Raw genomic sequence first — 20,626 nt, forward strand, 5'->3', positions numbered from 1 at the left:
CTTTCTCCATATCTCAAACACAAAAAGTAAAAACTAAAACCTAAAAATAAAAAAAAATAAAAAATTATCCCTTAAGCAGACTGTATATCCCTGTTTTGTTTGTTTATCTAGCTAAGCAGATTGTATTATCCCCTTCGTTTCAGGTCAGAGTGTATTTTAGAAATTTTTCATTTAATTAGTGCATGCTGATGGGGAAACTAGCTACTTACCCACCAAAAATTGAAAAATTAATTACAAAAGGAATTGAAACTTCAGAGACAGATCGACAGGCAATATATATATATATTATTGGACAGCTATCAATCTCTGATGATATGAAGGTGTGCATTACTACATAAGAAAAATATATATAAACATACCAGCGGGTTTTTTCATAGCTTGCCAGCTTCATGCATTACTGCATTATTAAGTATAGTCTCTTTTCTACATGTACGTACTCAAACCTTTGAGGATTTCATCAGCAGCTGCTTTACTGCTAAATCAAGAGTTCGTACTCCACTTCTCTATCAGAGATATATATATATATATATATATATATATATATATGATATCATCGCTTTTGCTTCGAGCTTACTAGTATGTACACTTTCAAGACTACTGTTCAACTCTTCTTCAGAGATCCAGAGAAGCTAGCTACCTCCTCAGAAAAGATCAAAGCCTGTTACAATAATGAATGTACTTAATTATCGTTTAGCAACAAAGTTTAAACATTATTAACTATTACATGCCAGTGGATAGCTAAACCCTGTTACATAATAATAACAATAATAATAATTATATAACAAGAAACGAAAACAATGTCTAGCTATTGCCAGTGGATAGTTAAATATATAAGAAAACAAACAGAAGGAAGAAGAAAATAGTCTATATCTACATATGGTTGGATAGCTAGGAGATTCGAGGATGTACAATTAGCCTTTTATGGTGAGTTCTCTATTGTCGTTTAATTTAGAGTTAAAAGAATAACACAGAAGATCTGATTTTTATATTCAATATTCTTCAAGTGCAAGCGCTCTTTCTTATTGTCATTTCTTCAAAAAATCTCTTATTTTTTTGTAGTGACTTACACGAGTCGGTCGTCTACTCTCTTTCGATCCATTGTCATCGAGCAGCTTCGCTTCCCTCCTCACTAGAACCTTCATTCGAGCAGTTTCGCTTCCATCTCCTTACTTTCAAAGTTTGTCTATATATATATATATGTCTGCTAATTATGTTAAGTAACTAAAGTAGATATATTGTTGGTAGTCCACTCTATCCATCTTAAACAATTTCGTAAGACAAATATCCGAATATAAGCTACAGTTTTAGCTGATATGATGTCCTTTTCTCAACTTTTGGCACTTTTAAAACTGTATAATTGAGATCACATCAAGTATACAGTATACGTAAAAATATTTTAACATTTATATTATATATGTTTTTCCTTCCTGCTGGTTCCACGACTCCATATATTTCGGCCTTTTTCTTTTGAACCAATTATTTCACCTGAACAGGGCATGCATGCATGTAATATAAAGTGATGAATGAAAAGACTGATTTAATTATCAGATAAAACAACAAGCGGAAGATGGGAAATTCAAATGAGGAATAATATTGCAAGGTAGTTGTTACCCTTCTTTTTATAGTAATCACATGCAACACTATATTTTTCTTCATAAGTTAAGTACTTACCAGACCAAAAGAACAAAAAAAATTGAGTGTTCCAAAGTACCCAGTATTTCAAATATTTTAATTGTAAAATTTAACGGTTAAAAGACCTGAAATTCGGATACTCTGAAGCATCCAAAAAAGTCCCTCAAAAATCATAATAACTGGGGTTAGTTTAATGACACCAACGTAAGTTCTTCATTTCCCATCAGCAAACGAATGGGGATTTGATCTTGAATGGGGAAATTCTATTTTTATAACACCCAGCCAATCCCCCGCCCCCCAAACCAAAAAAAAAAAAAAACAAAACAAAACAAAAAAGAAAAAGAAAAAAGAGTTAAAAAAAAACAACAATGAGAAAAAAGAATAGAATTTTATGAGGAATAATCTGTATCCCGACGAAAAAAATGATAGTATACTCACCATCTAATGCAATTTTTATGTAAAGAATAACTTACTGGAAACGAGATCCTTAGATTGTCGACGCATGTTTTAGATTAATTACACAATCCTATGTGGAAAATTTAAATTACATAGATACGCGTACGTCACTACCACATTTTTTATGCCCCGTTTCATGTCAGTCTCTTATTTGTATAACAGTATATGTACTCCTCCCAATTAGGTTTATTATGCAACAATAGTTTCTTTTTACTTCTGTTAAATGCAAAACTAGGAACAGGAGTTATTCCTCTTATATATGTGCATATATATAAACTATTTTTTCAAGTATTGACAATAAATCATACATCTAGCTAGGGTTCAAAAGTTCAATTTATACTAATTGAATTTCCCATGATTAATTAGAGATGATATTTTCAGATATATATATATATATATATATATATATGCATATATATATATATATATATGCATATATATTTTGTTATTCGCTTCGTTTTTCCTCCTATTGGTATATAAATCTGTTTTTTAATTTGTTTTTGGTATAAACATCATGTTCCTGGCTAAGAATATCCAAGACAACCAGCCAGATGGTTATTCATGGATGGATCCAATTAATTTAAAGGGTTAGATGTAGATGACTGTGACTAAAGGTGGCATTACTATACAGGACGGAATGAATAGGGCAGTCGAGTTTCCTCTTTATTTACCTGCAGGTAAGAGGAAGAGCAGAAAAAAGGGCATTAGTATTGGTTCAAGCTTAATTGATTAACTAATACAAGAAATGCATAAGAGACATGGAGTTTAATTAACCTGGTGTTTAAATATTAGTTTTTGTTAATCTGAATAATTAGTGCACTGGAGGATCACAAATGCACCAATATTGTATTAAAAAAGCAGATAATTGTACAAAGAGCAATGTTAAGAAGCTCAAAAATGTAGCCCTGTGTGGACTCTTTACCATCTTATGTTATTAGCACAATGTTTTATAACGTTGACACAAAAATTAAGATTAAACTGTTAAGCTAATTTTGTCTATTAACACCACAAAGATTGATAAAGTTTTTCCATTAATCCGTGTTTATCCTAATTGTGAACTTAATTAAGTATACTGCACCAAACTCACTCAAATGTATATAATATGTATAGATATACAAACAAATGCAAATGCGTATACCTGAGATCTTCAGCCTTCCATTCCATCTACTGATAATCCATATAAATTTTAAACGGCTTCAAATCAACGGCCTAGAGTTAGAGCAGCCTTGACGTCGAGCCTCCATGCAAATCCTCCACCGTCCATTCTCCACAAATCACAAGGCACAATTCGAGAGCACCTCTCCTTACCCACCGTGTACTGCAGCTTTACTTGGCACGTTAACGCTAAAGCATCCGCATACGGCAGCTTCTCTTTCACCACCAACAACACCGCTATCTCCGCCGCACATTTCTGCTGGCTCACCATCTTCTTAAAAGCCTCGTTCAGCCACTGCACCCTGTTCTGACCGTCCGATATAAACCCCGGACACGTGTCCCTCTCCAGATCACTCCTCATCCCCTCCACGTCCCTACTCCTAACACTTCCAAACGTACCGTGCGCATTCATGCATGTGCCTGTCACGCACTCCACCGTCACCCAAGACTCCACCGCCTCCATCTGCCGCATCCCCACCGTCGGATCTGATCCTCCTCCACCACCCATGTAATTCCTCAACCACATGGGAATTCCTAGGCGTAAGCCCTCATCTTCTTTTCCAGCAGGATAACTATTTTGATTATTTCTATCGCTATTACTGTCCGTCACCGTAGGATCTAAAGGACGCCGGGATCCACTGTCCGACGAGCTCTCTATATCGTTCTTCTCCGGCAAGAGCTGCAGCGTCGTCACCACGCGCTTAGGATCCTTATCCTTCGCCCTACATACATTATTCTTGGAAATCCTAACGTACTTTCTCTTTCTTCTTGCACTTGTCAAAACACTCAAACCCGAGTTTTTGTTACCAACCTCTCCGGCTCCGTTGGCCACCGGTTTCGGTGCAATCGGCCGGAATCTGAGCAAGTTCCGGTTCATGATTGTATGCTTATCCTGCTCACCCCCAGCGCATCTTAGCATGAGCCGCCCTTCTCCGCCTTCCATATCAACCGGCGCTACACCATCTTTCTCTCTCTTGGTTTCTTTCTCCCTCTCGTCGGAGTGGGAGCTCAAGCAGGTGATGATTCTATTAGTAAGCGTGACAGGAAGCGCGCGTGAACAAACAGTGCACTTCCCCCACCTGCACCAGGAGAGATTTTTTAATGCTTCAGACATGAAATGTCATAATATAAATTGGTTAGAACGCATTTCAAATTATTAGAGAGACATGCTAAACATCAACTACGATAATATTTATATTAATTAACATTTTAAATACTCCAACGTGTGTGATTATCTCAAAAGACATCAATATTAATTAATGTAAGGTTAAGGTATTAAAAAAAAAAAAAATTTGGTTGTGATATTCAACAAGCTCCTGAAATCCAATTAGTAGATCACACGGCAAAATTTCACACTCAGCAGCCACGTGGAGTAAGAGAACTCACTCAACGCATGGGGCCAAATGACCTACCATTATCGGGCAGAGCCAAGGAGATCCACTCATCATTTGGCAGTAAGGCCCACTCTCTTGCTCTAATATCAAGTCAAATTATTAGACAGACGGGTCAAAGATCGACATTCAACAACACTGATAGTATTTTTAATTTGTTAATTATTACATGCATAATTCGACAGGTATGGATGTTACCATAAAAAGTTGGTCTTAGTAGAAATGGGGTTAGTATATTCTTTCTTTATCTTGCCGATGTGAAATAATCAATACCCAGCACGCTGAAACAATTCAACTGTTGTATTATAATACTTAACGTAACACAACATGTTCGTGACACAGTACATGCATAATTCGACAGGTATGGATGTTATCATAAAAAGTTGGTATTAGTAGAAATGGGGTTAGTATATTCTTTCTTTATCTTGCCGATGTGAAATAATCAATACCCATGACGCTGAAACAATTCAACTATTGTATTATAATACTTAACGTAACACAACATGTTCGTGACACGTTAGGAAAGTTCTCCAAGACAAGGACGCGCGGGATTTCATTGGTTAAATCTTTTCCCCCAGTACGGCCCACTCGAATTCATTGTCCAACTGTCTTACCCAATGAGAGAGCGTTATGTGTCAGCCACTGCCGAAAGGAGATGAACACGTGGGGCAGACATCGGGGTTAGCGTAGTAATGTTACCTTTTGGGGAGGTTCGAGATATCAAATACGTGGTCGCGTTTCATTTGGCACAGAACATCAAAATTCAGTTGCCAAACAGTAACGCTGAAAGTTTGTACGCGAGACACACCGCGTGAGGCGCACTCTCCCACGAACGCCTCCTCGCGCACGACTTCGAAGGGAAGGGGAACGACGCGAGCTTTGTGCGAGTGAAAGAGATAAATTTGGTGCTTTATGATATGGACGCGTGGTTGGTCGGATGTGTAAGTGAATCTTAGGGCAAGATATTTGACGTCATACGAGAAAAGTGACATTTTCATGTCCCAATTAATTAAAAAACGTTTGAAAATTTTTATTTTTAACAATAAAAATAAAATAATAGATAAAATGAATAATATCATGATTTATTTTTTAATGTAAAAATATGATTTTTCATAAAAATAAATAGTACTGTGAGTTTTTCGTTAAAGTTGTTTTTATTTTGTAGATTATTTTTCTATTTACAGAATGGAAAATTTTCTATTATGGAATACCTTTCCTCACTCGCTGCCACGTGGTGAGGAGCTACTTTAGTTTGGACCGACAACCACATTGGACCGACAAATTACTTCTTCTTTTAACAACGTTAAAATGTTTGGCCAACATTTGTCGTAAATCCACGAGGGATTATCTTCAGATTTCTTTTACCTAGTTTTTTTTATTAAATAATTCGAATTCTTAAAATTTAATTAAACAATTAAAGTTATTATAACTTTTAAAGTGCATCCGTATTTTCAATTGTTGAAAAAAATTTCAAAAATCTGAATTATTTGATGAGGAATATTAGGTGGAAAGGATCTAGACGTAAATCCATAGCATGATCTACTAGTTTTGAGTGTAGAGGTTTATTTAAATAAAAATTAATAAAAATAATTTAAAATTTTTGAGTTTTAATAAGAACAAAATAAAGAATAACATAAATAGTACCAAAATCAATTTTTTATGTAAAAATATCACTTTTCGTTAAAGTGATCCTTTTATTTAATTGTATGACTCACCAATATATGAAAATAAATATAAATATATGGGTTAAGATGCTCTTCGGATTTTAACTATTCGGATCCTGTGGATTAAACAATCATGACCGTTCGAAAGAAGATTGTGCGTCCAGGAATCAACAATAAGCAGCAACCCTCCACTGCGGAAACACAGGGCCACACTGCAAAACTGGGTCAACGACGTCTCTCGGAGATGCCCGGCTGCTTTTCCGGCGAAGGTCGTCGTCTAGTACTGTCGCAAGATGGAGAAGCTCCGGAAACGGTACTAAACTGAGACCCAGCGAGCCAAGTCGATGCCCAAGTCCAAATTCATGTCAAACGGATAGATCTCCGACAGCTGAGAAGAGGGAGAACGAAATGGGCATCTTTGTTAAGGTTGCTACATGCTGGTTGATCCACATGATTCGGACAAACAAGATCCGAAGAGGATCTTAACCCAACATATATAACTTCAATGTTTCAATTAATTAATTAAAGACTTCTTGTTCTTATGCGACTCAAGGATAGAGCAAAATATTATTCTAAGAATGTAGGACAATATTTTGTGAATTATATTCAAGTAGTATCCTTGCTTTTTTTCAAAATAAAATATACATTTAAAATCTGAGGAAATTGTAGCAATAGTTCATCAATTTTAATCTAATTGGAATAATGGTCGCTTAACTAAAAATTCATAACTGTTGATCCTTTAACTCCTTAAAACATGCAGCTGTGGTCATTTTCTTCAACTCCATTAGAATTTTGGTCAAAGTGAGTCGCGTCCCACACACGTAGCTGAATCGAGGGCAAATATGGAAAACCGAATGAGAAAAATTGTAGCAAATGTACTTCAACTTTAACCCAACTGGAGAAATAGTCCCTTAACTTTAACCCAATTGGAATAATGGTCCCTCAACTTTAACTCAATTGTAGCAATAGTTCTTCCAACATAACTCATTTTGATGGAATTCTGACGGAGTTAACGACAAGGATCATATCTATACATGTTTTAATGAGTTAAGAGACTAATGGTCATGGATATTTAATTGAGAGACTATAGCTCCAATTGGGTTAAAGTTGATGGACCATTGCAATAATTTTTTCTTAAAATCTAAAACAAGCTTCATTATTTAATAGTTGCAAAGAGTGTATGTAAGCACTAGACATGGCAATGAAAATATAAGATTTGGAAAAAAAAAGGTTCATAACTATCATATCTACATGATACATATTATTTTGTAATTGAAGGTTGAGGTTTGAGGGTTTACCACATTACATGTTTTTTGGAAGTTATTTTAAAATGAATGAAGAAGTGCATTTAGAAAAGAAAAATATTTTTTAGTTTCAAAAACACTTAAAGTGCTTCTTATAAGGAGCATCAGTTATGTACTTCTTCTAATAAGCACTTTAAGAGCTTTTTAATATTCACTTACATTTTTATTAAAAGTTGATTTCAAAAATATTTTTTATAAAAATGCTTTCACACATTATAAAATCAATTGCAAATAATACTTGTTCTTTATTTTATTTATTGTTCAAATAAAATTATATCTTCCGAGGTGGGGTCGGGTTGGGGGGGTGTGGGGAAAGGATCCTCTTCGGATTCTCTTTGTGAGGATCCTGGAGATCACTTCATCATGTTCGTTCATCGTACATCATGTAGCCAGTTCTCATCACTATTTGTGTTCAATTTTAAATAAAAAAATTCAAATGATTTCTGACCGAAGGATGATAGGCAAACGAACTTGATGAAGTGATCCTCAGAATCCTCACAAAGAGAATCCGAATAGAATCCTATTCCGGGAGGGTGGGGAGAGAGAGAGAGAGAGTATTGTATTGTATTTTATTTATGTAAGATTAATTTACTAAGTTGGAGAGATGCTTATGTTTGGTAGATCAGGGTGTATGGCGTTACTTTATAAGCTATTGGAGGAATGCATAGATGATTGCTCTTACAAGTGAAAAAAAATATCACTAGATCATAGTATTAAATGACTACAAACTTATATATTGAACCCATAAGTTTGAATTACTCACTTTGAACTCAAATTTTCTGACCCACTATAAGAATTTGATTCTTATAAAACTAGAATCAAGTTCAATTTTCCGATCGACATAAATGCCTTGGTAGAAGAGAAAACTACTAGTTAATAATAGGTGGGGTTCTAAATGAAAACTTCTCATAATAAGAAAATGAAGGTCGCAGGTCTGCTGTCCCTGAATTTTTTGTCTCTTACGTTTCTTTTCTAATTGCTTGACATGTGTCTTTCAACTTATTAAAAAATTTACACTTTTAAATTTATTAGTTTGTATTGGAAATTAAAAAAGAAAAAGGAGAAGTCGTCGGCGAGGGGTGTTCAACCATCAAAGCCACATCCATTCTTATGTTTCGCCCAAACCCACAAACAACCCACCTCGCGACAACTTCTTATCTTCGTCAACACTGACCAAGCCCCTCTCTCTAGGTTTCATATGGATTCAACCATCGAAGACACATCCGTTGCTCTTACAGAAACAAGATCGTTGTCTCTCCAACCTCATCAGCCCCAATTCCAATTGTCTGGCTCCGATACAGATCGTAGCCTTCGCAGGCTATGAATCAATTCGCTTTCAATTATCGGCCGACTCAATTCCATTTCTAAAACGATGGAATTAATCCGCATGTATCCTTGCTCTCGATTTTTCTCATCTTGATTTTGTCCAGGTATAGACGCGCACAGAGTTATAATGCTTGTGTTTTGTGAATAGAAGTTGTGTCTATATCATTGGCTGAAAATATTGCACTGTAGTCTCTGTGTCTGTGTGTTTGTGAGAGAGAGAGAGAGAGAGAGAGAGAGAGAGGATGTTTTGCCGACAGGGGTTAGGTGGGTGTGCACAAAGAATTTTTGGGAACTCTACTTTTAATGAAAACTTATGAAGTTAACAGTATTAACCCTTTAGTAGTTGAAAGACACTTGTTAAGCAATTTGAAAAAAAAAACACGAAAGAGACACGAAGTTTGGAAAGCACACCTGCGACCGAAAATGCATGGCTCAACGAGAGGAGCCACGTTTTTCTTTCTCTCTGCTTATTATTTCTTTGATTGAACTTCTTTTCCTCTCATTTCTTTCCATCGTTTTGGTAGTTTGCTTTATTCAAAGATTAGATATATATAGAGACAAGAATTAATAAACATATACCTGATCTGTATTTTGTCCACTCCAGCTTTGCTTCTGGTTCAAAGACCCAAACTAAGCGCCGCCTTGATGTCCAGCCTCCAAGCCAACCCGCACTCCATCCTCCACACATCGCACGGCACCATCTTCGAGCACTTCTCCTTCTGCCTCGTGTAGTACTGCAGCCTCACCCGGCAACTGAACGCTGGGTGAGTATACGGCAGGCTCTCTTTCGTAGCCAGGCACACCACAGCCTCCGCCGGCGGCGACTGCCCCTCCACGTAGTTCACCATCCTCTTGTAGGCCTCGTTCACCCACTGCACTCTGTTAAAACCGTCCGATATAAACCCCGGACACGTGTCTTTATCCAAACTCTTCAGTTTCTCCACGTCCGTACAACCTAAACCTCGTACATCCATGCACGTGTCTGTCACGCTTTCCACCGTCACCCACGAGTCCGCCGCCGCCAGCGGAGGCACCACCGCCGTACTATCTGTGCCGGATCGTGTGTCCGCGTTCCAGACGGACCAGTTCATCTTAGGGTTTAGGTTCATCCACGTAGGCAACTCCCTGTTATCTGATGTTTTAACAACCGTAGGATCAACCGTAGTACACCAAGATCCACTACCTGAAAAATCTCTCGAGTCTGTTTTTTCCGGCATCAGCTGAAGAGTGACTACAGCCGTCGGATTATCTTCTGCGGAAGATTTACTGTTGATTATTTTTCTGGCGCTGTTATTATTTTTAGGGTTCTTTGCAACCCTAATGTACTTCCTCTTGACTCTCTTGCTTGCACTAAGAAAGGTTTTACCATCCGCCGAAGTCGTACCGGAGGAAGAGCCGCCATCTGCCGGTTTCGGAGCGATCGGCCGGAATCTGATCATTGTCCGGTTGATTATCGCCTTGTCCAGAGCACCAGTCTCAGCATATGGCAGGTGCCATCCATCTCTGGCGTCCATCCACCCTCCTCGCACGATCTTCCTCTCCTCTCCCGCAGATGCCAGATCTCTGTCTGTCTTTCGTTCTCCTCCTTTCTCTCAATATCTCTCTCTCCGGAGGGCAGAAGGGATAATCATAGCAGGAGCGTGGTGGCTGGGTGAGGAACCACCACGTGTCTAGGGCACCATTCCAACTGTGTTTTGACAACCCATTGGCTGATTCGTTTGCCTGTAGGACCCGCCTAAAGTTTGGCGTATCTAGGAAGAAAATTTTATTAGAAACGCATAATACACGTACTATATTAGTCTACGTGTTGTAATAAATGTTGACCAGAAACAATTGGTATGTCTTATTTATAAGTTACCTTAAAAACAAATGCACATGTTAATACATACAATATAAAGAAATAAGTTAGAAATACTATATTTTTAAACTATATTATATAGACACATGACGAGGGGTTAATGGTTAGATTTTTTTTTTAATGATTTAATAAAGAAGAAATACAACCAAACATCCATGCTCAACAAAATAAAATTTAAGTAAATGATCTCAACAGTATCACCCCAATATATAATATACAGTGAAAACTTGCTCATATACAAGAAGAAAGACGATATGGAACAAATTTATCGTCACTATAGGTTTCTAATCCAAATTATATCATGTGTAAATTTATATTTTTAACATAACAAGATATTATTAGATTAAAATTTCACGTGACGATGAACTTGTTCATACGTTAGCTTTTTTCGATACTCGTGGTGTAATTGATTTCTAAGTTCTGAAGTTGGACCCACGTGTTGGCCAAGGAGGGACACGTGGAGTCAGGTTTGGTGAAAGTATAATTTTCTCGATTAAGGTTACGCTATCCTTTTTGTTGTGTTTCTTTTGTTTCTCTTTTCTAATTGTTGAACACGTGTTCCACTAATTAACTAAGAAAGCAACACTGTTAATAAATAAAATAATAATAAAAACTAAAAATAGAAGACTGGGGAACATAGGAGCCATCCAAATCCCTCACACGACACTGGTGGCCACCACACTTTTGTCATCCACTACCCCTTCTTCGTCTTCTCACCGAAGTCCAACCACCACATGAGCCACTTTCAACCCCCATTCTGCTATCTACCTTTTCTTCACTCCAACAGGATCCGTGAATCGTGTTCATTTATCATACATCATACGATCAGTTTTTATCAAATATTATTTGTGTTTAATTTTAAATAAATTAATTTAAAATTATTTATAACTGTACGATATACGATGAACGGAAAATATTTATAAATCTTCGAAATTCCCATAAAAAGAATCCAACAAGAATCCGAATTCTTCTTCAACCACCACCACCACCTCCTCGTCCGTCTCCTCTAAATCTTCGTATATTTAAACTTAAGGATGTTAAGTTTCGATTTGAGTGGATGGACACATGCAATTAAAAAGGAGACACACAAAAATGATGACAACCGACCGGCGGCGCATTTTCTCCAACTGAAGTGGAAATTGGGGTTTCCCACTTTGTGATTGAGAAAGGTTGGGGAATGTGCACACGTGTACCAACTAGATTAGCCAAAACAAGTAAAATGGCCTTTTAGAATAGTTGAGGAATGTGGGTGGCACTGTGGGCCGGCAGCGCGTGAGGTTGCGGCCGAAGATGTTGGTTAAACAGTACGACTTGATTGGATGGGTGGTTGGAGTGGACCACGTGCCTTTTCCATGAATTCATAATGTATCGACGCGTGTAATGTTATGAGAGGTGCCCCTGTCTCAGTCCCAGACAAACGCATCACCTTTTATATACCAAGTTTCAAAATTTTAGTAAATGTTAGGCTGTTGCTATTTTCATACTTATTTTTATTAAAATGTGTGATATTTACATATCTTATTTCACTTCTCATATATTTTTTTAATTTTTGACCGTCGGATCAGATGAATTGAATAAGATCAACAGATAAAAATTATCAAAAAAATGTATAAGAAGTAAAATAGGATATGTGGATAACATATTCCTTTTTATTACGTAATGCGTATTCTTTTATCGTCTTTTACTTTCGTACTAAGTATGAGTGTTTGGTTTTTTCTTGTTTGTTCGACTTCGAACTGCGAAGGAGTATCTTCAAAAATGCCACATGTCATATAGTTTAACGACGTATCGTGTAATTTAATGTGTTTTTCTCTCTTATTGACTATCTCAGTATCGAATAAGAAAACAATACAAAAAGTTTCATTGTCTTACGATAACTGCAGTCAAAGTAACTGAGATTTGTTTAATTCCTCATTTTAGTCTCTAAAATTTTGAAATCCATAGAAGTGATTTCTGAATTTGTCATCCATCAATCATTTTAATTGTTTCGTAAAAAAAATCTAGTAAATAATGTTGCCATGTGGGTCCTATGACTGATAAGGGCAATGAGTCAATTGCAAGATTTTTTTGATTTAAATACCACTTAACTCAATTATGTTTGATAAACTCATCACCCAGTCATTAATCTCTTGCTTGTGAACAACCACCATCTCATCTCATCTCACACTAACTTTTGTTGAACATGGTGCCAAATTTTTGAATATTGAATTGGGATATATAGAGACTAAAGGCCTGGCAGAATTATGTGTGTCCGTGCCAATCCAATCACATCCTAAAAACCTAATCTCATTTAACCCATCAAACGAACCCTAACATCTTTATAAGTAGGGAGCCCATTTTCGCCAAAGCATTGGTTTTATTGTTTTATTGGGTATTATAATCGTTCTAGCTAATGTAGTTGCAATCACGTCTGTCGGCTAATTTTATTGTTAATTTTATGTTACATGTGGGACATGCTATGACCTTGATTTCCAATGCACTATTAGCTATCTAGAACGAAAGGGAGAAGACCGGGGTAACTCCGCCAATTAGTATCAAGGGACAAAGATACATTAATATCAGGATACAAATTCGTGATGAGTGAGATACTATCAACGTCATCGAGGTAGATACGAAAAAAAAAGTCCAAAATTACATTTATGCCCATTATCATTATTTTTTTCTAGTATCTTTATTGAATTGTGAATAGAGGTCTACGCTCTTTCGGTTGACATAATGAGTTTTGTTACTAAGAGAAAATTTGATCAAAATTCACATGCCCAAGGAAAAAACATAAATATTCCATCTGTATGGAGTAGCTTTATTATATCTCTTAAAATGACACTCCTAGGGTCAACTCCATCACTAATTTCGGATTCGAGCCAATTTGACAAGGAAAGAAACGAAAGCCTATGATTACAATGTGAAAAAATTATTTCCAAAATAGGTCCTCCCCGGAAGCAAAACATTGAAGGAAACATGGCGGGTTGGCTTAGTTCACAACATCAAGAACCAGCTTGCGGGACTTGAGAACTGACCACTTCAAGCGCCGGTAGTATGCAGCTTGAAGTAGCGCCAGCGAGAGAACAAAGATCCATTTGAATCCCATCTGCATTTTCAAGACTCGTCGTGTCAGGATTTAAAATAGTATCCGGCTTCCAGCAATGTCAATAAGGGAGATTGGATAATGAAACTTACGAGTTTCCTCTCTTCCATTTCTGGTTCTGCAGCCCATGTCAAGAATGATACAACATCTTTCCCCATCTGCAACATAGCAATATTCGATTAGTTTGGGCAACCATTCAGAAAATAAGACTCACACGCTATATATACAGATACTTCTATCGTAAACCAACCTGAGCCTCAGTTGCAGGAGTACCATCTTCGTACTCAACAGCACCATCATTAAGCATTTTAGGCATAGCAATTGCTCCACCAGGAAAGTAAGGATTATAGTGCAGGCCCTCTCGGATCTACAAACACCAGAGAGCATTTTGCAATTGATAAGAATTACATGACATCACCTCCATTTCATATAACCACAAATACACGAACTCCATACACAAACATAATTCTCAGCAACATGGAGCTAAACACCAAATTGATGTTCAACGTTCAAATCTAATCTAACTACTCCCTCGAAAAAAAAAAAAAAAAAAACATCTAATGAATTACAACACTGACATTGATGCAAAAATACCAGACACTCACAGCTGAACAACAAATTAGCAATGACAACAGCACAACAGGGACCAGAGGGCCGACAAGCATACGAAATGGCATTTCATTTTTAGTCATAACTCAAAAATAGATGGGATAATAGTTGGGTCCGTAAAAGGCTAAATATACATTTTGCAATAGTAGTACAAAATCAGGATAGTGCAAATTCATATAAACATGTAAGCTTTCATGACATCCACCATTTTTTTTCAGAATAAATATATGAACAGAAATTACCTGAACACCAGCTGGAGGATCACGGTAACCGGTGAGAAGGGCAAACACATAATTCTGACCATTGTGACGAGCCTGAAAGGACATGGGTGAGATATTTCCACGGGAGATAAAAAATACAAATCAATAAGAATTCATTAGCAGAAGACTGCAAGTACCTTTGTAATAAGACTCAAATCAGGAGGATATGCTCCACCATTAGCAAACCTAGCTGCCTGCTCATTTGCATATGGCTCCGGGAATCGATCACTAAGTTTACCAGGGCGAGTAAACATCTCACCCTCATCGTTAGGCCCATCAGTTACCTCAATTTCAGCTGCCATAGCCTTTGTCTCCTCTTCGGTATAAGCAACACCCACCAGATCACGGTAAGATATTAAAGACATGGAATGGCAGGATGCACAGACTTGTGTGTAAACCTGATGACCACGACGAATCCTGCAAGTAGAATTGAACTTGAACCATCAACAACCCACATAATGATACTACATTTCAGATAGAAAATAAGTATGGGATTCTTGCTTGGGGGGACAACAGAGTGCAGGGCTAGAGATATAACCCAAAACATTTTGCAAAAACCAACGAAGCTCAATATATTATAAGATTTGATGCCATTAAGCTTCAGTTGCATCCTGTAAAAAACTTGTATTCACAAGAAATAAATCATTGAAAACACACACATACACGTGTCATGGATTCTGTTTGAACTTACGAAGCATGATCATATGAGCTAAGGATTCCTGCGTGAGGCCAGGGGTAGTGTGGGCTGTCTAATCCGTGTTCAGCCTCATCCGCAGATGCAACAGAAGTTGCAAAACTTAACAGTCCTGAAACACCTGCTCCAAGGAGCGCAAGTGCTCTGAGAGACCTTGCCCCAGCAGACCCAGCATCATCTTTCTTATGTGTTAGGGAAGCCAATAATGGAGAGGCCTGCAATCAAGTAGCATACAACAACCATTATTATGCTAATCTTGAACAGAAATTTACGATATTTCCACAAAAGAAAAGGTAAAGAGAGACTTAAATGATTGTTTATTAAATGTGAATGTCATTTACTCTAAGAAGCAAACAGAACTCACACATGAAAAATGTACTAACATAAGCCTAACTATATCTGGATGTTATCATAAAGTTCCAAGTAAGTAAACAAAAAGGACTGGAAATGTTGAATGCCCAAAAAGACAAACGAAAAGGGCACCGAGGCGGGACAAAGATTCTTACAGTAGATTGAGACTGAAGCTTCCTCCTCAATAACTGGCGGATCGCTCCTCCAGCCATTTCAGTCAATATTCCTGCCAGTTACCAAAACCCAAAAAAAAAAAAATCGACTCATTGGTTAAAACAAAACATCCAATTGAGCAATGGGAGGCACAAAAGTTCTACTCTTTCTCAACTGCTCATCCATACTAGCACAATTACGACAACAAAAATAAATCCAAAGCGCTACAACAACAAAAGCCTTGTCTCCCATTAACTGGGGTCAGCCGTATGAATGCTAGAACGTCACTGGGCTCGGTTTTGCGAATTCTAAGAGTTAATATGAATTAACACAACCGTAAGATCAATCACCGAAACAGAATCCCGGCGCAAAGCGGAAATCAAATTTTCAATCGTAAGCTTATCTTACTGATACTCGTAATCGACTACCTTCTCGATTGGAACAATCAAAAGTTAAAAGCTTTGACCGGCGCAACGATAACAAAGCATAAATACATACAGATACGAACCCTAAGTCGAGAGGAGAGCGCAGATCTGAGGAGGGTTGAGGGAATCACAAAAATGAGAGAGAAAGAGAGGGAGAGATTGAAGGAACTCACAGTCGGACGGCGGTTGGATTCCGGGATGGGAAGGTCAAGGAGCTGCCGGAGCTCGGAGATCCAAAGGAAGAAGGAGAGGAAGAAGCAGCTGAAGACCTTAAGAAAATGGGGAACGACGCCCTTTTACCACACGCCCTCTCTCTCTCTCTCTCTAATCTCATTCGTTGTAGCGTGATTGGTTCTGGTGGGCTGATTGGCCCATTTGTGGGACCCAGCGGGTTCTGTTTTTGGGGTGGGCTTTTTTCGCAATCGTTGGTTAATTCCGCGCCACGGTTTCCTGTTTTTCGGCCGCAAGTCTTCGTTTCTCTTGAGAGACGGTCCTTTTCGAATTATAATTGGGATTGACATCTATTCCGGGTTTTTTGTTCGGAGTTTGGAATTCGGAAATTGAGAGATTCGGATTACTTAATTTCAATTTTACGCTCCTTATTAACCTATTTTACTGATTATTTGTACAAGGATCTAAAAATTTGAACATCTCGTATCTCTTTCTCTCTATTGAACAGTCCAAATTTCTCGATTTGCGGGCTCTAGAATCTCATTTCCTTATAATTGTGCTATCATTTCCAAATGTTGGGCTTCGTCAATGTCGAATATGGACTTGAAGTTGACTGGACCTATGCTTATGGTACAGAGTGGGCTTATTATGGATGGCCTGTTAGGGCGTTGGACGTTGCTTGTAAGGAGTAAAATACAATCTAGACCAACCATGAGAAGAGAAAAACTTGTGTAGGGTGCTTCCGTTCGTAGCCGTCTCACTTCAAAATATGAGATATAAATAGTTGGAATCGAATTTCTTCAGGATCCAAATAAACTGAGGTTCCTGAGTAAAGGATCTGAACCGTTAAAATTTGATCCAACGGTTCCAAATAAGGGGCCCTCTAAAGTTATAATAATTGTAGCCGTTAGATTAAATTTCAACTACTTAGATTCTTTAATCCTTAGACTCAGTTTATGTTTATTTGGGTCCGGAGGGAAATTCAGTTCCTAAATAACTTTCGTACGCAAATTTACTTTTATGCTCACTCTTATTTATTTATTTAAATTTTTTTAGATACATACGATGTTATCTATCTAAGAAATAGAAGAATAGGCTAGTTTAATTCGAAAAATGAAAACCAGAAAGAAAGAAAAAACAGTTAGCCAAGGGGCGGCCAAGGCACATGAGAAAGTGAACGGAAACCATTGGCGCCCAACTCTTTTGCTCCTCAGAATCTTCGACGATTTTCTCCTCTTCTAATCACTCCTTTACTCTCTATAAATATTTTCCTGCGCATTCATGGCTTCCGATGAAAAATGACAAGATTTACGGCCCCAGATCAAACTCATCATTCTCCTTTTTCCGCGGCCAAATGGGTAGTTCTCACATCTTGCGCGGTTCTGCTCGGAGTGGCGCTCGCTGCAGATTTCCTCTGGGCTTCTTCTTCCTATTCTTCCTCTGCGTATTCCTTGATTGCTTCTAATTTGGTGCTTGATAAAGCTGGGACCTTTGTTGTACCAGATGCCACCGCCAATGAAGCTAATGTGGTGAGCCAATTGCATCGATGCCCATTTTTCTGATACCCATTTGGATTTTTTTGTTTTTTTGTTTTTGAAGTTTGAATTGAATTTTCAGCCACATTGTTTCGAATTGAATCTGGGGTTCTGGGAATTTGGAAGAAAAAGATGGAGAATTTATGCTTGAGACATGTAATTTATGTTGTTTTGGAATTTGGGTAGTTGGTAAATATCTGAAATTTTACTGTTTCCCATATACAAATGGGTTTTGTGGTTTTGTATTTTGGTAGTTGCTGGATGGTTATGAATTTTTTACTCATTTGCAGAAAGGAGTTGTGAAAGAAACAAAGGAACGTGCTCCGCAGAGATTATTGTCCGGAACTTTTGCTGATATAGCTGCACCTGAATTACCATGGGAGCCTATGCCACCAGCACCCGTGCCTCGTCTAGACGGAGCTTCAGCTCAGATTAAGAATCTCTTTTACGTGTTTGCGGGATATGGAACTATTGACTATGTGAGGATCTTTATCTATCTTGCGCTTTTCTGTTCGAATGCGCGATGAATTTAAACCGATTCAATAGTGCAATGTGATGTTCCTTTCAAATTTTTGGTTTTGTTGTTCATGTTGTGTGCCTTGTCGTTATAGGTGCACTCTCATGTTGATATATTCAATTTCACTGACAACACATGGGTGGGAAGGTTGGATACTCCGAAAGAGATGGCGCATTCCCATTTGGGAGTGATCACTGATGGAAGATACATATATGTGGTATCAGGCCAATATGGTCCTCAATGCCGAGGGCCTACAGCTCGTACATTTGTGCTGGACACGGAGACAAAGAAATGGAGCAGTTTGCCCCCATTACCTTCCCCTCGGTATATATATTTTGGTTAGTCTTGTGTCAATCATGCAATGCCGTACTCTGTCAAAATACATTGGTTTATTGAGTCGGATGATATCTTCTTTTATCTGCATATGGTTAATTTAACAAGAGAATTTGCAGGTACGCTCCAGCAACTCAACTGTGGAGAGGCAGACTCCATGTGATGGGTGGCAGCAAGGAAAACCGCCATACACCCGGCACAGAGCACTGGAGTCTTGGTGTGAAGAATGGAAAAGCATTGGAGAAAGTGTGGCGGAAAGAAGTACCCATACCACGCGGGGGACCTCACAGGTTTCTTGAGTACCCCTGATATTTGGATTGCCATCAATTTTAATCACCTCAAAATTTTCCTCTCAGAAAAACTTGAATCCTGTGAGTTCGTTTTACTGTTTTCTAATCATGATAATCAATCTTCTAACAGGGCTTGCGTAGTGTACAATGATCGCCTTTTCGTAATTGGTGGTCAAGAGGGTGATTTTATGGCCAAGCCTGGGTCACCAATTTTCAAATGTTCACGCAGGCACGAGGTATTATTGCGTGCTCATTAGACTATCTACCGTCCTTGGATTTTATCAGCTAGCCATAATGTTCATGACTTATCCATGCTACTATCCTCCTTATAGCCTCGGTTCTTATTGTTTCAGGTGGTTTACGGTGATGTTTATATGTTGGATGACGAAATGAAATGGAAAGTTTTACCTCCTATGCCAAAACCAGACTCTCACATAGAGAGCTCTTGGGTTCTTGTCAACAATTCTATCATCATCACCGGCGGAACAACAGAAAAGAACCCGGTGACCAAAAGGATGATCCTCGTAGGCGAGGTCTTCCAATTTCGCTTAGACACCATGGTACTATTCTTCTCCCATCACTAGAAACTTTACATCAGAAATCATTCATTGTGCTGAAAATTGCTGTCTACTTATATGTTGCAGACTTGGTCAGTGATCGGAAGGCTTCCCTACCGGATAAAAACCACATGCACGGGTTTCTGGAACGGTTACTTGTATTTCACGTCTGGACAGCGGGACAGGGGACCGGATAATCCACAGCCTAGGCAGGTCCTTGGAGATATGTTTAGGGCCAAGTTGCATTTGTAGTCCAATTTTGTCACCTCAACCATTCACACCTCCTTGGTTGCTAATCGGATCATTTTTGTCGATCTTTTTTTCTCTACCTAGATCGTTGTTCGATAGATGTTACTTTCGAAATTGTGTTCACAATTAAATACGAAAACTGTGAGTAATCAAATTTGCCTTTCATTTTTCGTTCTCTAGGTGAGTAGCTATGACAATCGCACAGTGTATTGATTATTTTTATATTTATTTTTTTAGAGAAAATTGGAGCAATAGTCTTGGACTTTGGTTCAATTTGAGCTTTGGCTTTTGAACTAAAAATTTGTGAGTACTAATTCTTGAACTTGTTATAATGTGGGGTAATAGGTTTTTTTTGCTAATTTCGTTAGAACTTCTGTCTAAAATAAAGAGTTTAAATGAGGCAAAACATGGATGAAAGTTCTAACAAAGTTAGTCAAAATGATCATTGCTCAACATTATTACAAGTTCACATTATCATAAAAAAAATTTAATTCAGAAATCAAATTTCTAAAATTGAGAAATTAAAAGACCATGGCTCCGGTTATCTCTATTTTTTATTTTATTTTTATATTAGGGAATTGTTATTGACACTTCAAAAATCTCATTTTATA

The 20,626-nt window shown here is 37.8% G+C and overlaps 4 protein-coding genes across 5 annotated transcripts; 1 reads left to right on the plus strand and 3 right to left on the minus strand.

The window, feature by feature from the left end:
• Positions 1–12: 12 nt before the first annotated feature.
• Positions 13–4,390, minus strand: LOC137709440 (uncharacterized). 2 transcript variants are annotated; one of them, XM_068448529.1, is made up of 2 exons: positions 3,227–4,390; positions 13–658 (listed from the first exon to the last, which is right to left on the minus strand). In XM_068448529.1, the coding sequence occupies exon 1, from the start codon at positions 4,355–4,357 to the stop codon at positions 3,290–3,292; it is 1,068 nt and encodes a 355-aa protein (XP_068304630.1). In that variant the 5' UTR covers positions 4,358–4,390; the 3' UTR covers positions 13–658; positions 3,227–3,289. The 2 variants fall into 2 exon arrangements, with proteins under 2 accessions (XP_068304630.1, XP_068304631.1); XM_068448530.1 differs by lacking the exon at positions 13–658 and adding an exon at positions 2,494–2,759.
• Positions 4,391–7,915: 3,525 nt separating this feature from the next.
• Positions 7,916–10,758, minus strand: LOC137709500 (uncharacterized). Its single transcript, XM_068448587.1, has one exon. The coding sequence runs from the start codon at positions 10,440–10,442 to the stop codon at positions 9,546–9,548; it is 897 nt and encodes a 298-aa protein (XP_068304688.1). The 5' UTR covers positions 10,443–10,758; the 3' UTR covers positions 7,916–9,545.
• A 2,792-nt stretch (positions 10,759–13,550) lies between these two features.
• LOC137707461 (cytochrome c1-2, heme protein, mitochondrial-like) lies at positions 13,551–16,676 on the minus strand. Its single transcript, XM_068446337.1, has 8 exons — positions 16,537–16,676; positions 15,941–16,011; positions 15,432–15,649; positions 14,878–15,157; positions 14,723–14,794; positions 14,122–14,238; positions 13,964–14,029; positions 13,551–13,874 (listed from the first exon to the last, which is right to left on the minus strand). Exons 2-8 carry the CDS (start codon positions 15,995–15,997, stop codon positions 13,758–13,760), a joined length of 927 nt encoding a protein of 308 aa, XP_068302438.1. The 5' UTR covers positions 15,998–16,011; positions 16,537–16,676; the 3' UTR covers positions 13,551–13,757.
• A 995-nt stretch (positions 16,677–17,671) lies between these two features.
• On the plus strand, positions 17,672–20,180 carry LOC137709324 (kelch repeat-containing protein At3g27220-like). Its single transcript, XM_068448409.1, has 7 exons — positions 17,672–18,063; positions 18,360–18,548; positions 18,681–18,910; positions 19,039–19,209; positions 19,340–19,445; positions 19,563–19,769; positions 19,854–20,180. The coding sequence occupies exons 1-7, from the start codon at positions 17,833–17,835 to the stop codon at positions 20,016–20,018; spliced, it is 1,299 nt and encodes a 432-aa protein (XP_068304510.1). The 5' UTR covers positions 17,672–17,832; the 3' UTR covers positions 20,019–20,180.
• Positions 20,181–20,626: the final 446 nt, after the last annotated feature.

This window comes from Pyrus communis, chromosome 11, assembly GCF_963583255.1.
Source record: "Pyrus communis chromosome 11, drPyrComm1.1, whole genome shotgun sequence".
NCBI lineage: Eukaryota > Viridiplantae > Streptophyta > Magnoliopsida > Rosales > Rosaceae > Pyrus > Pyrus communis.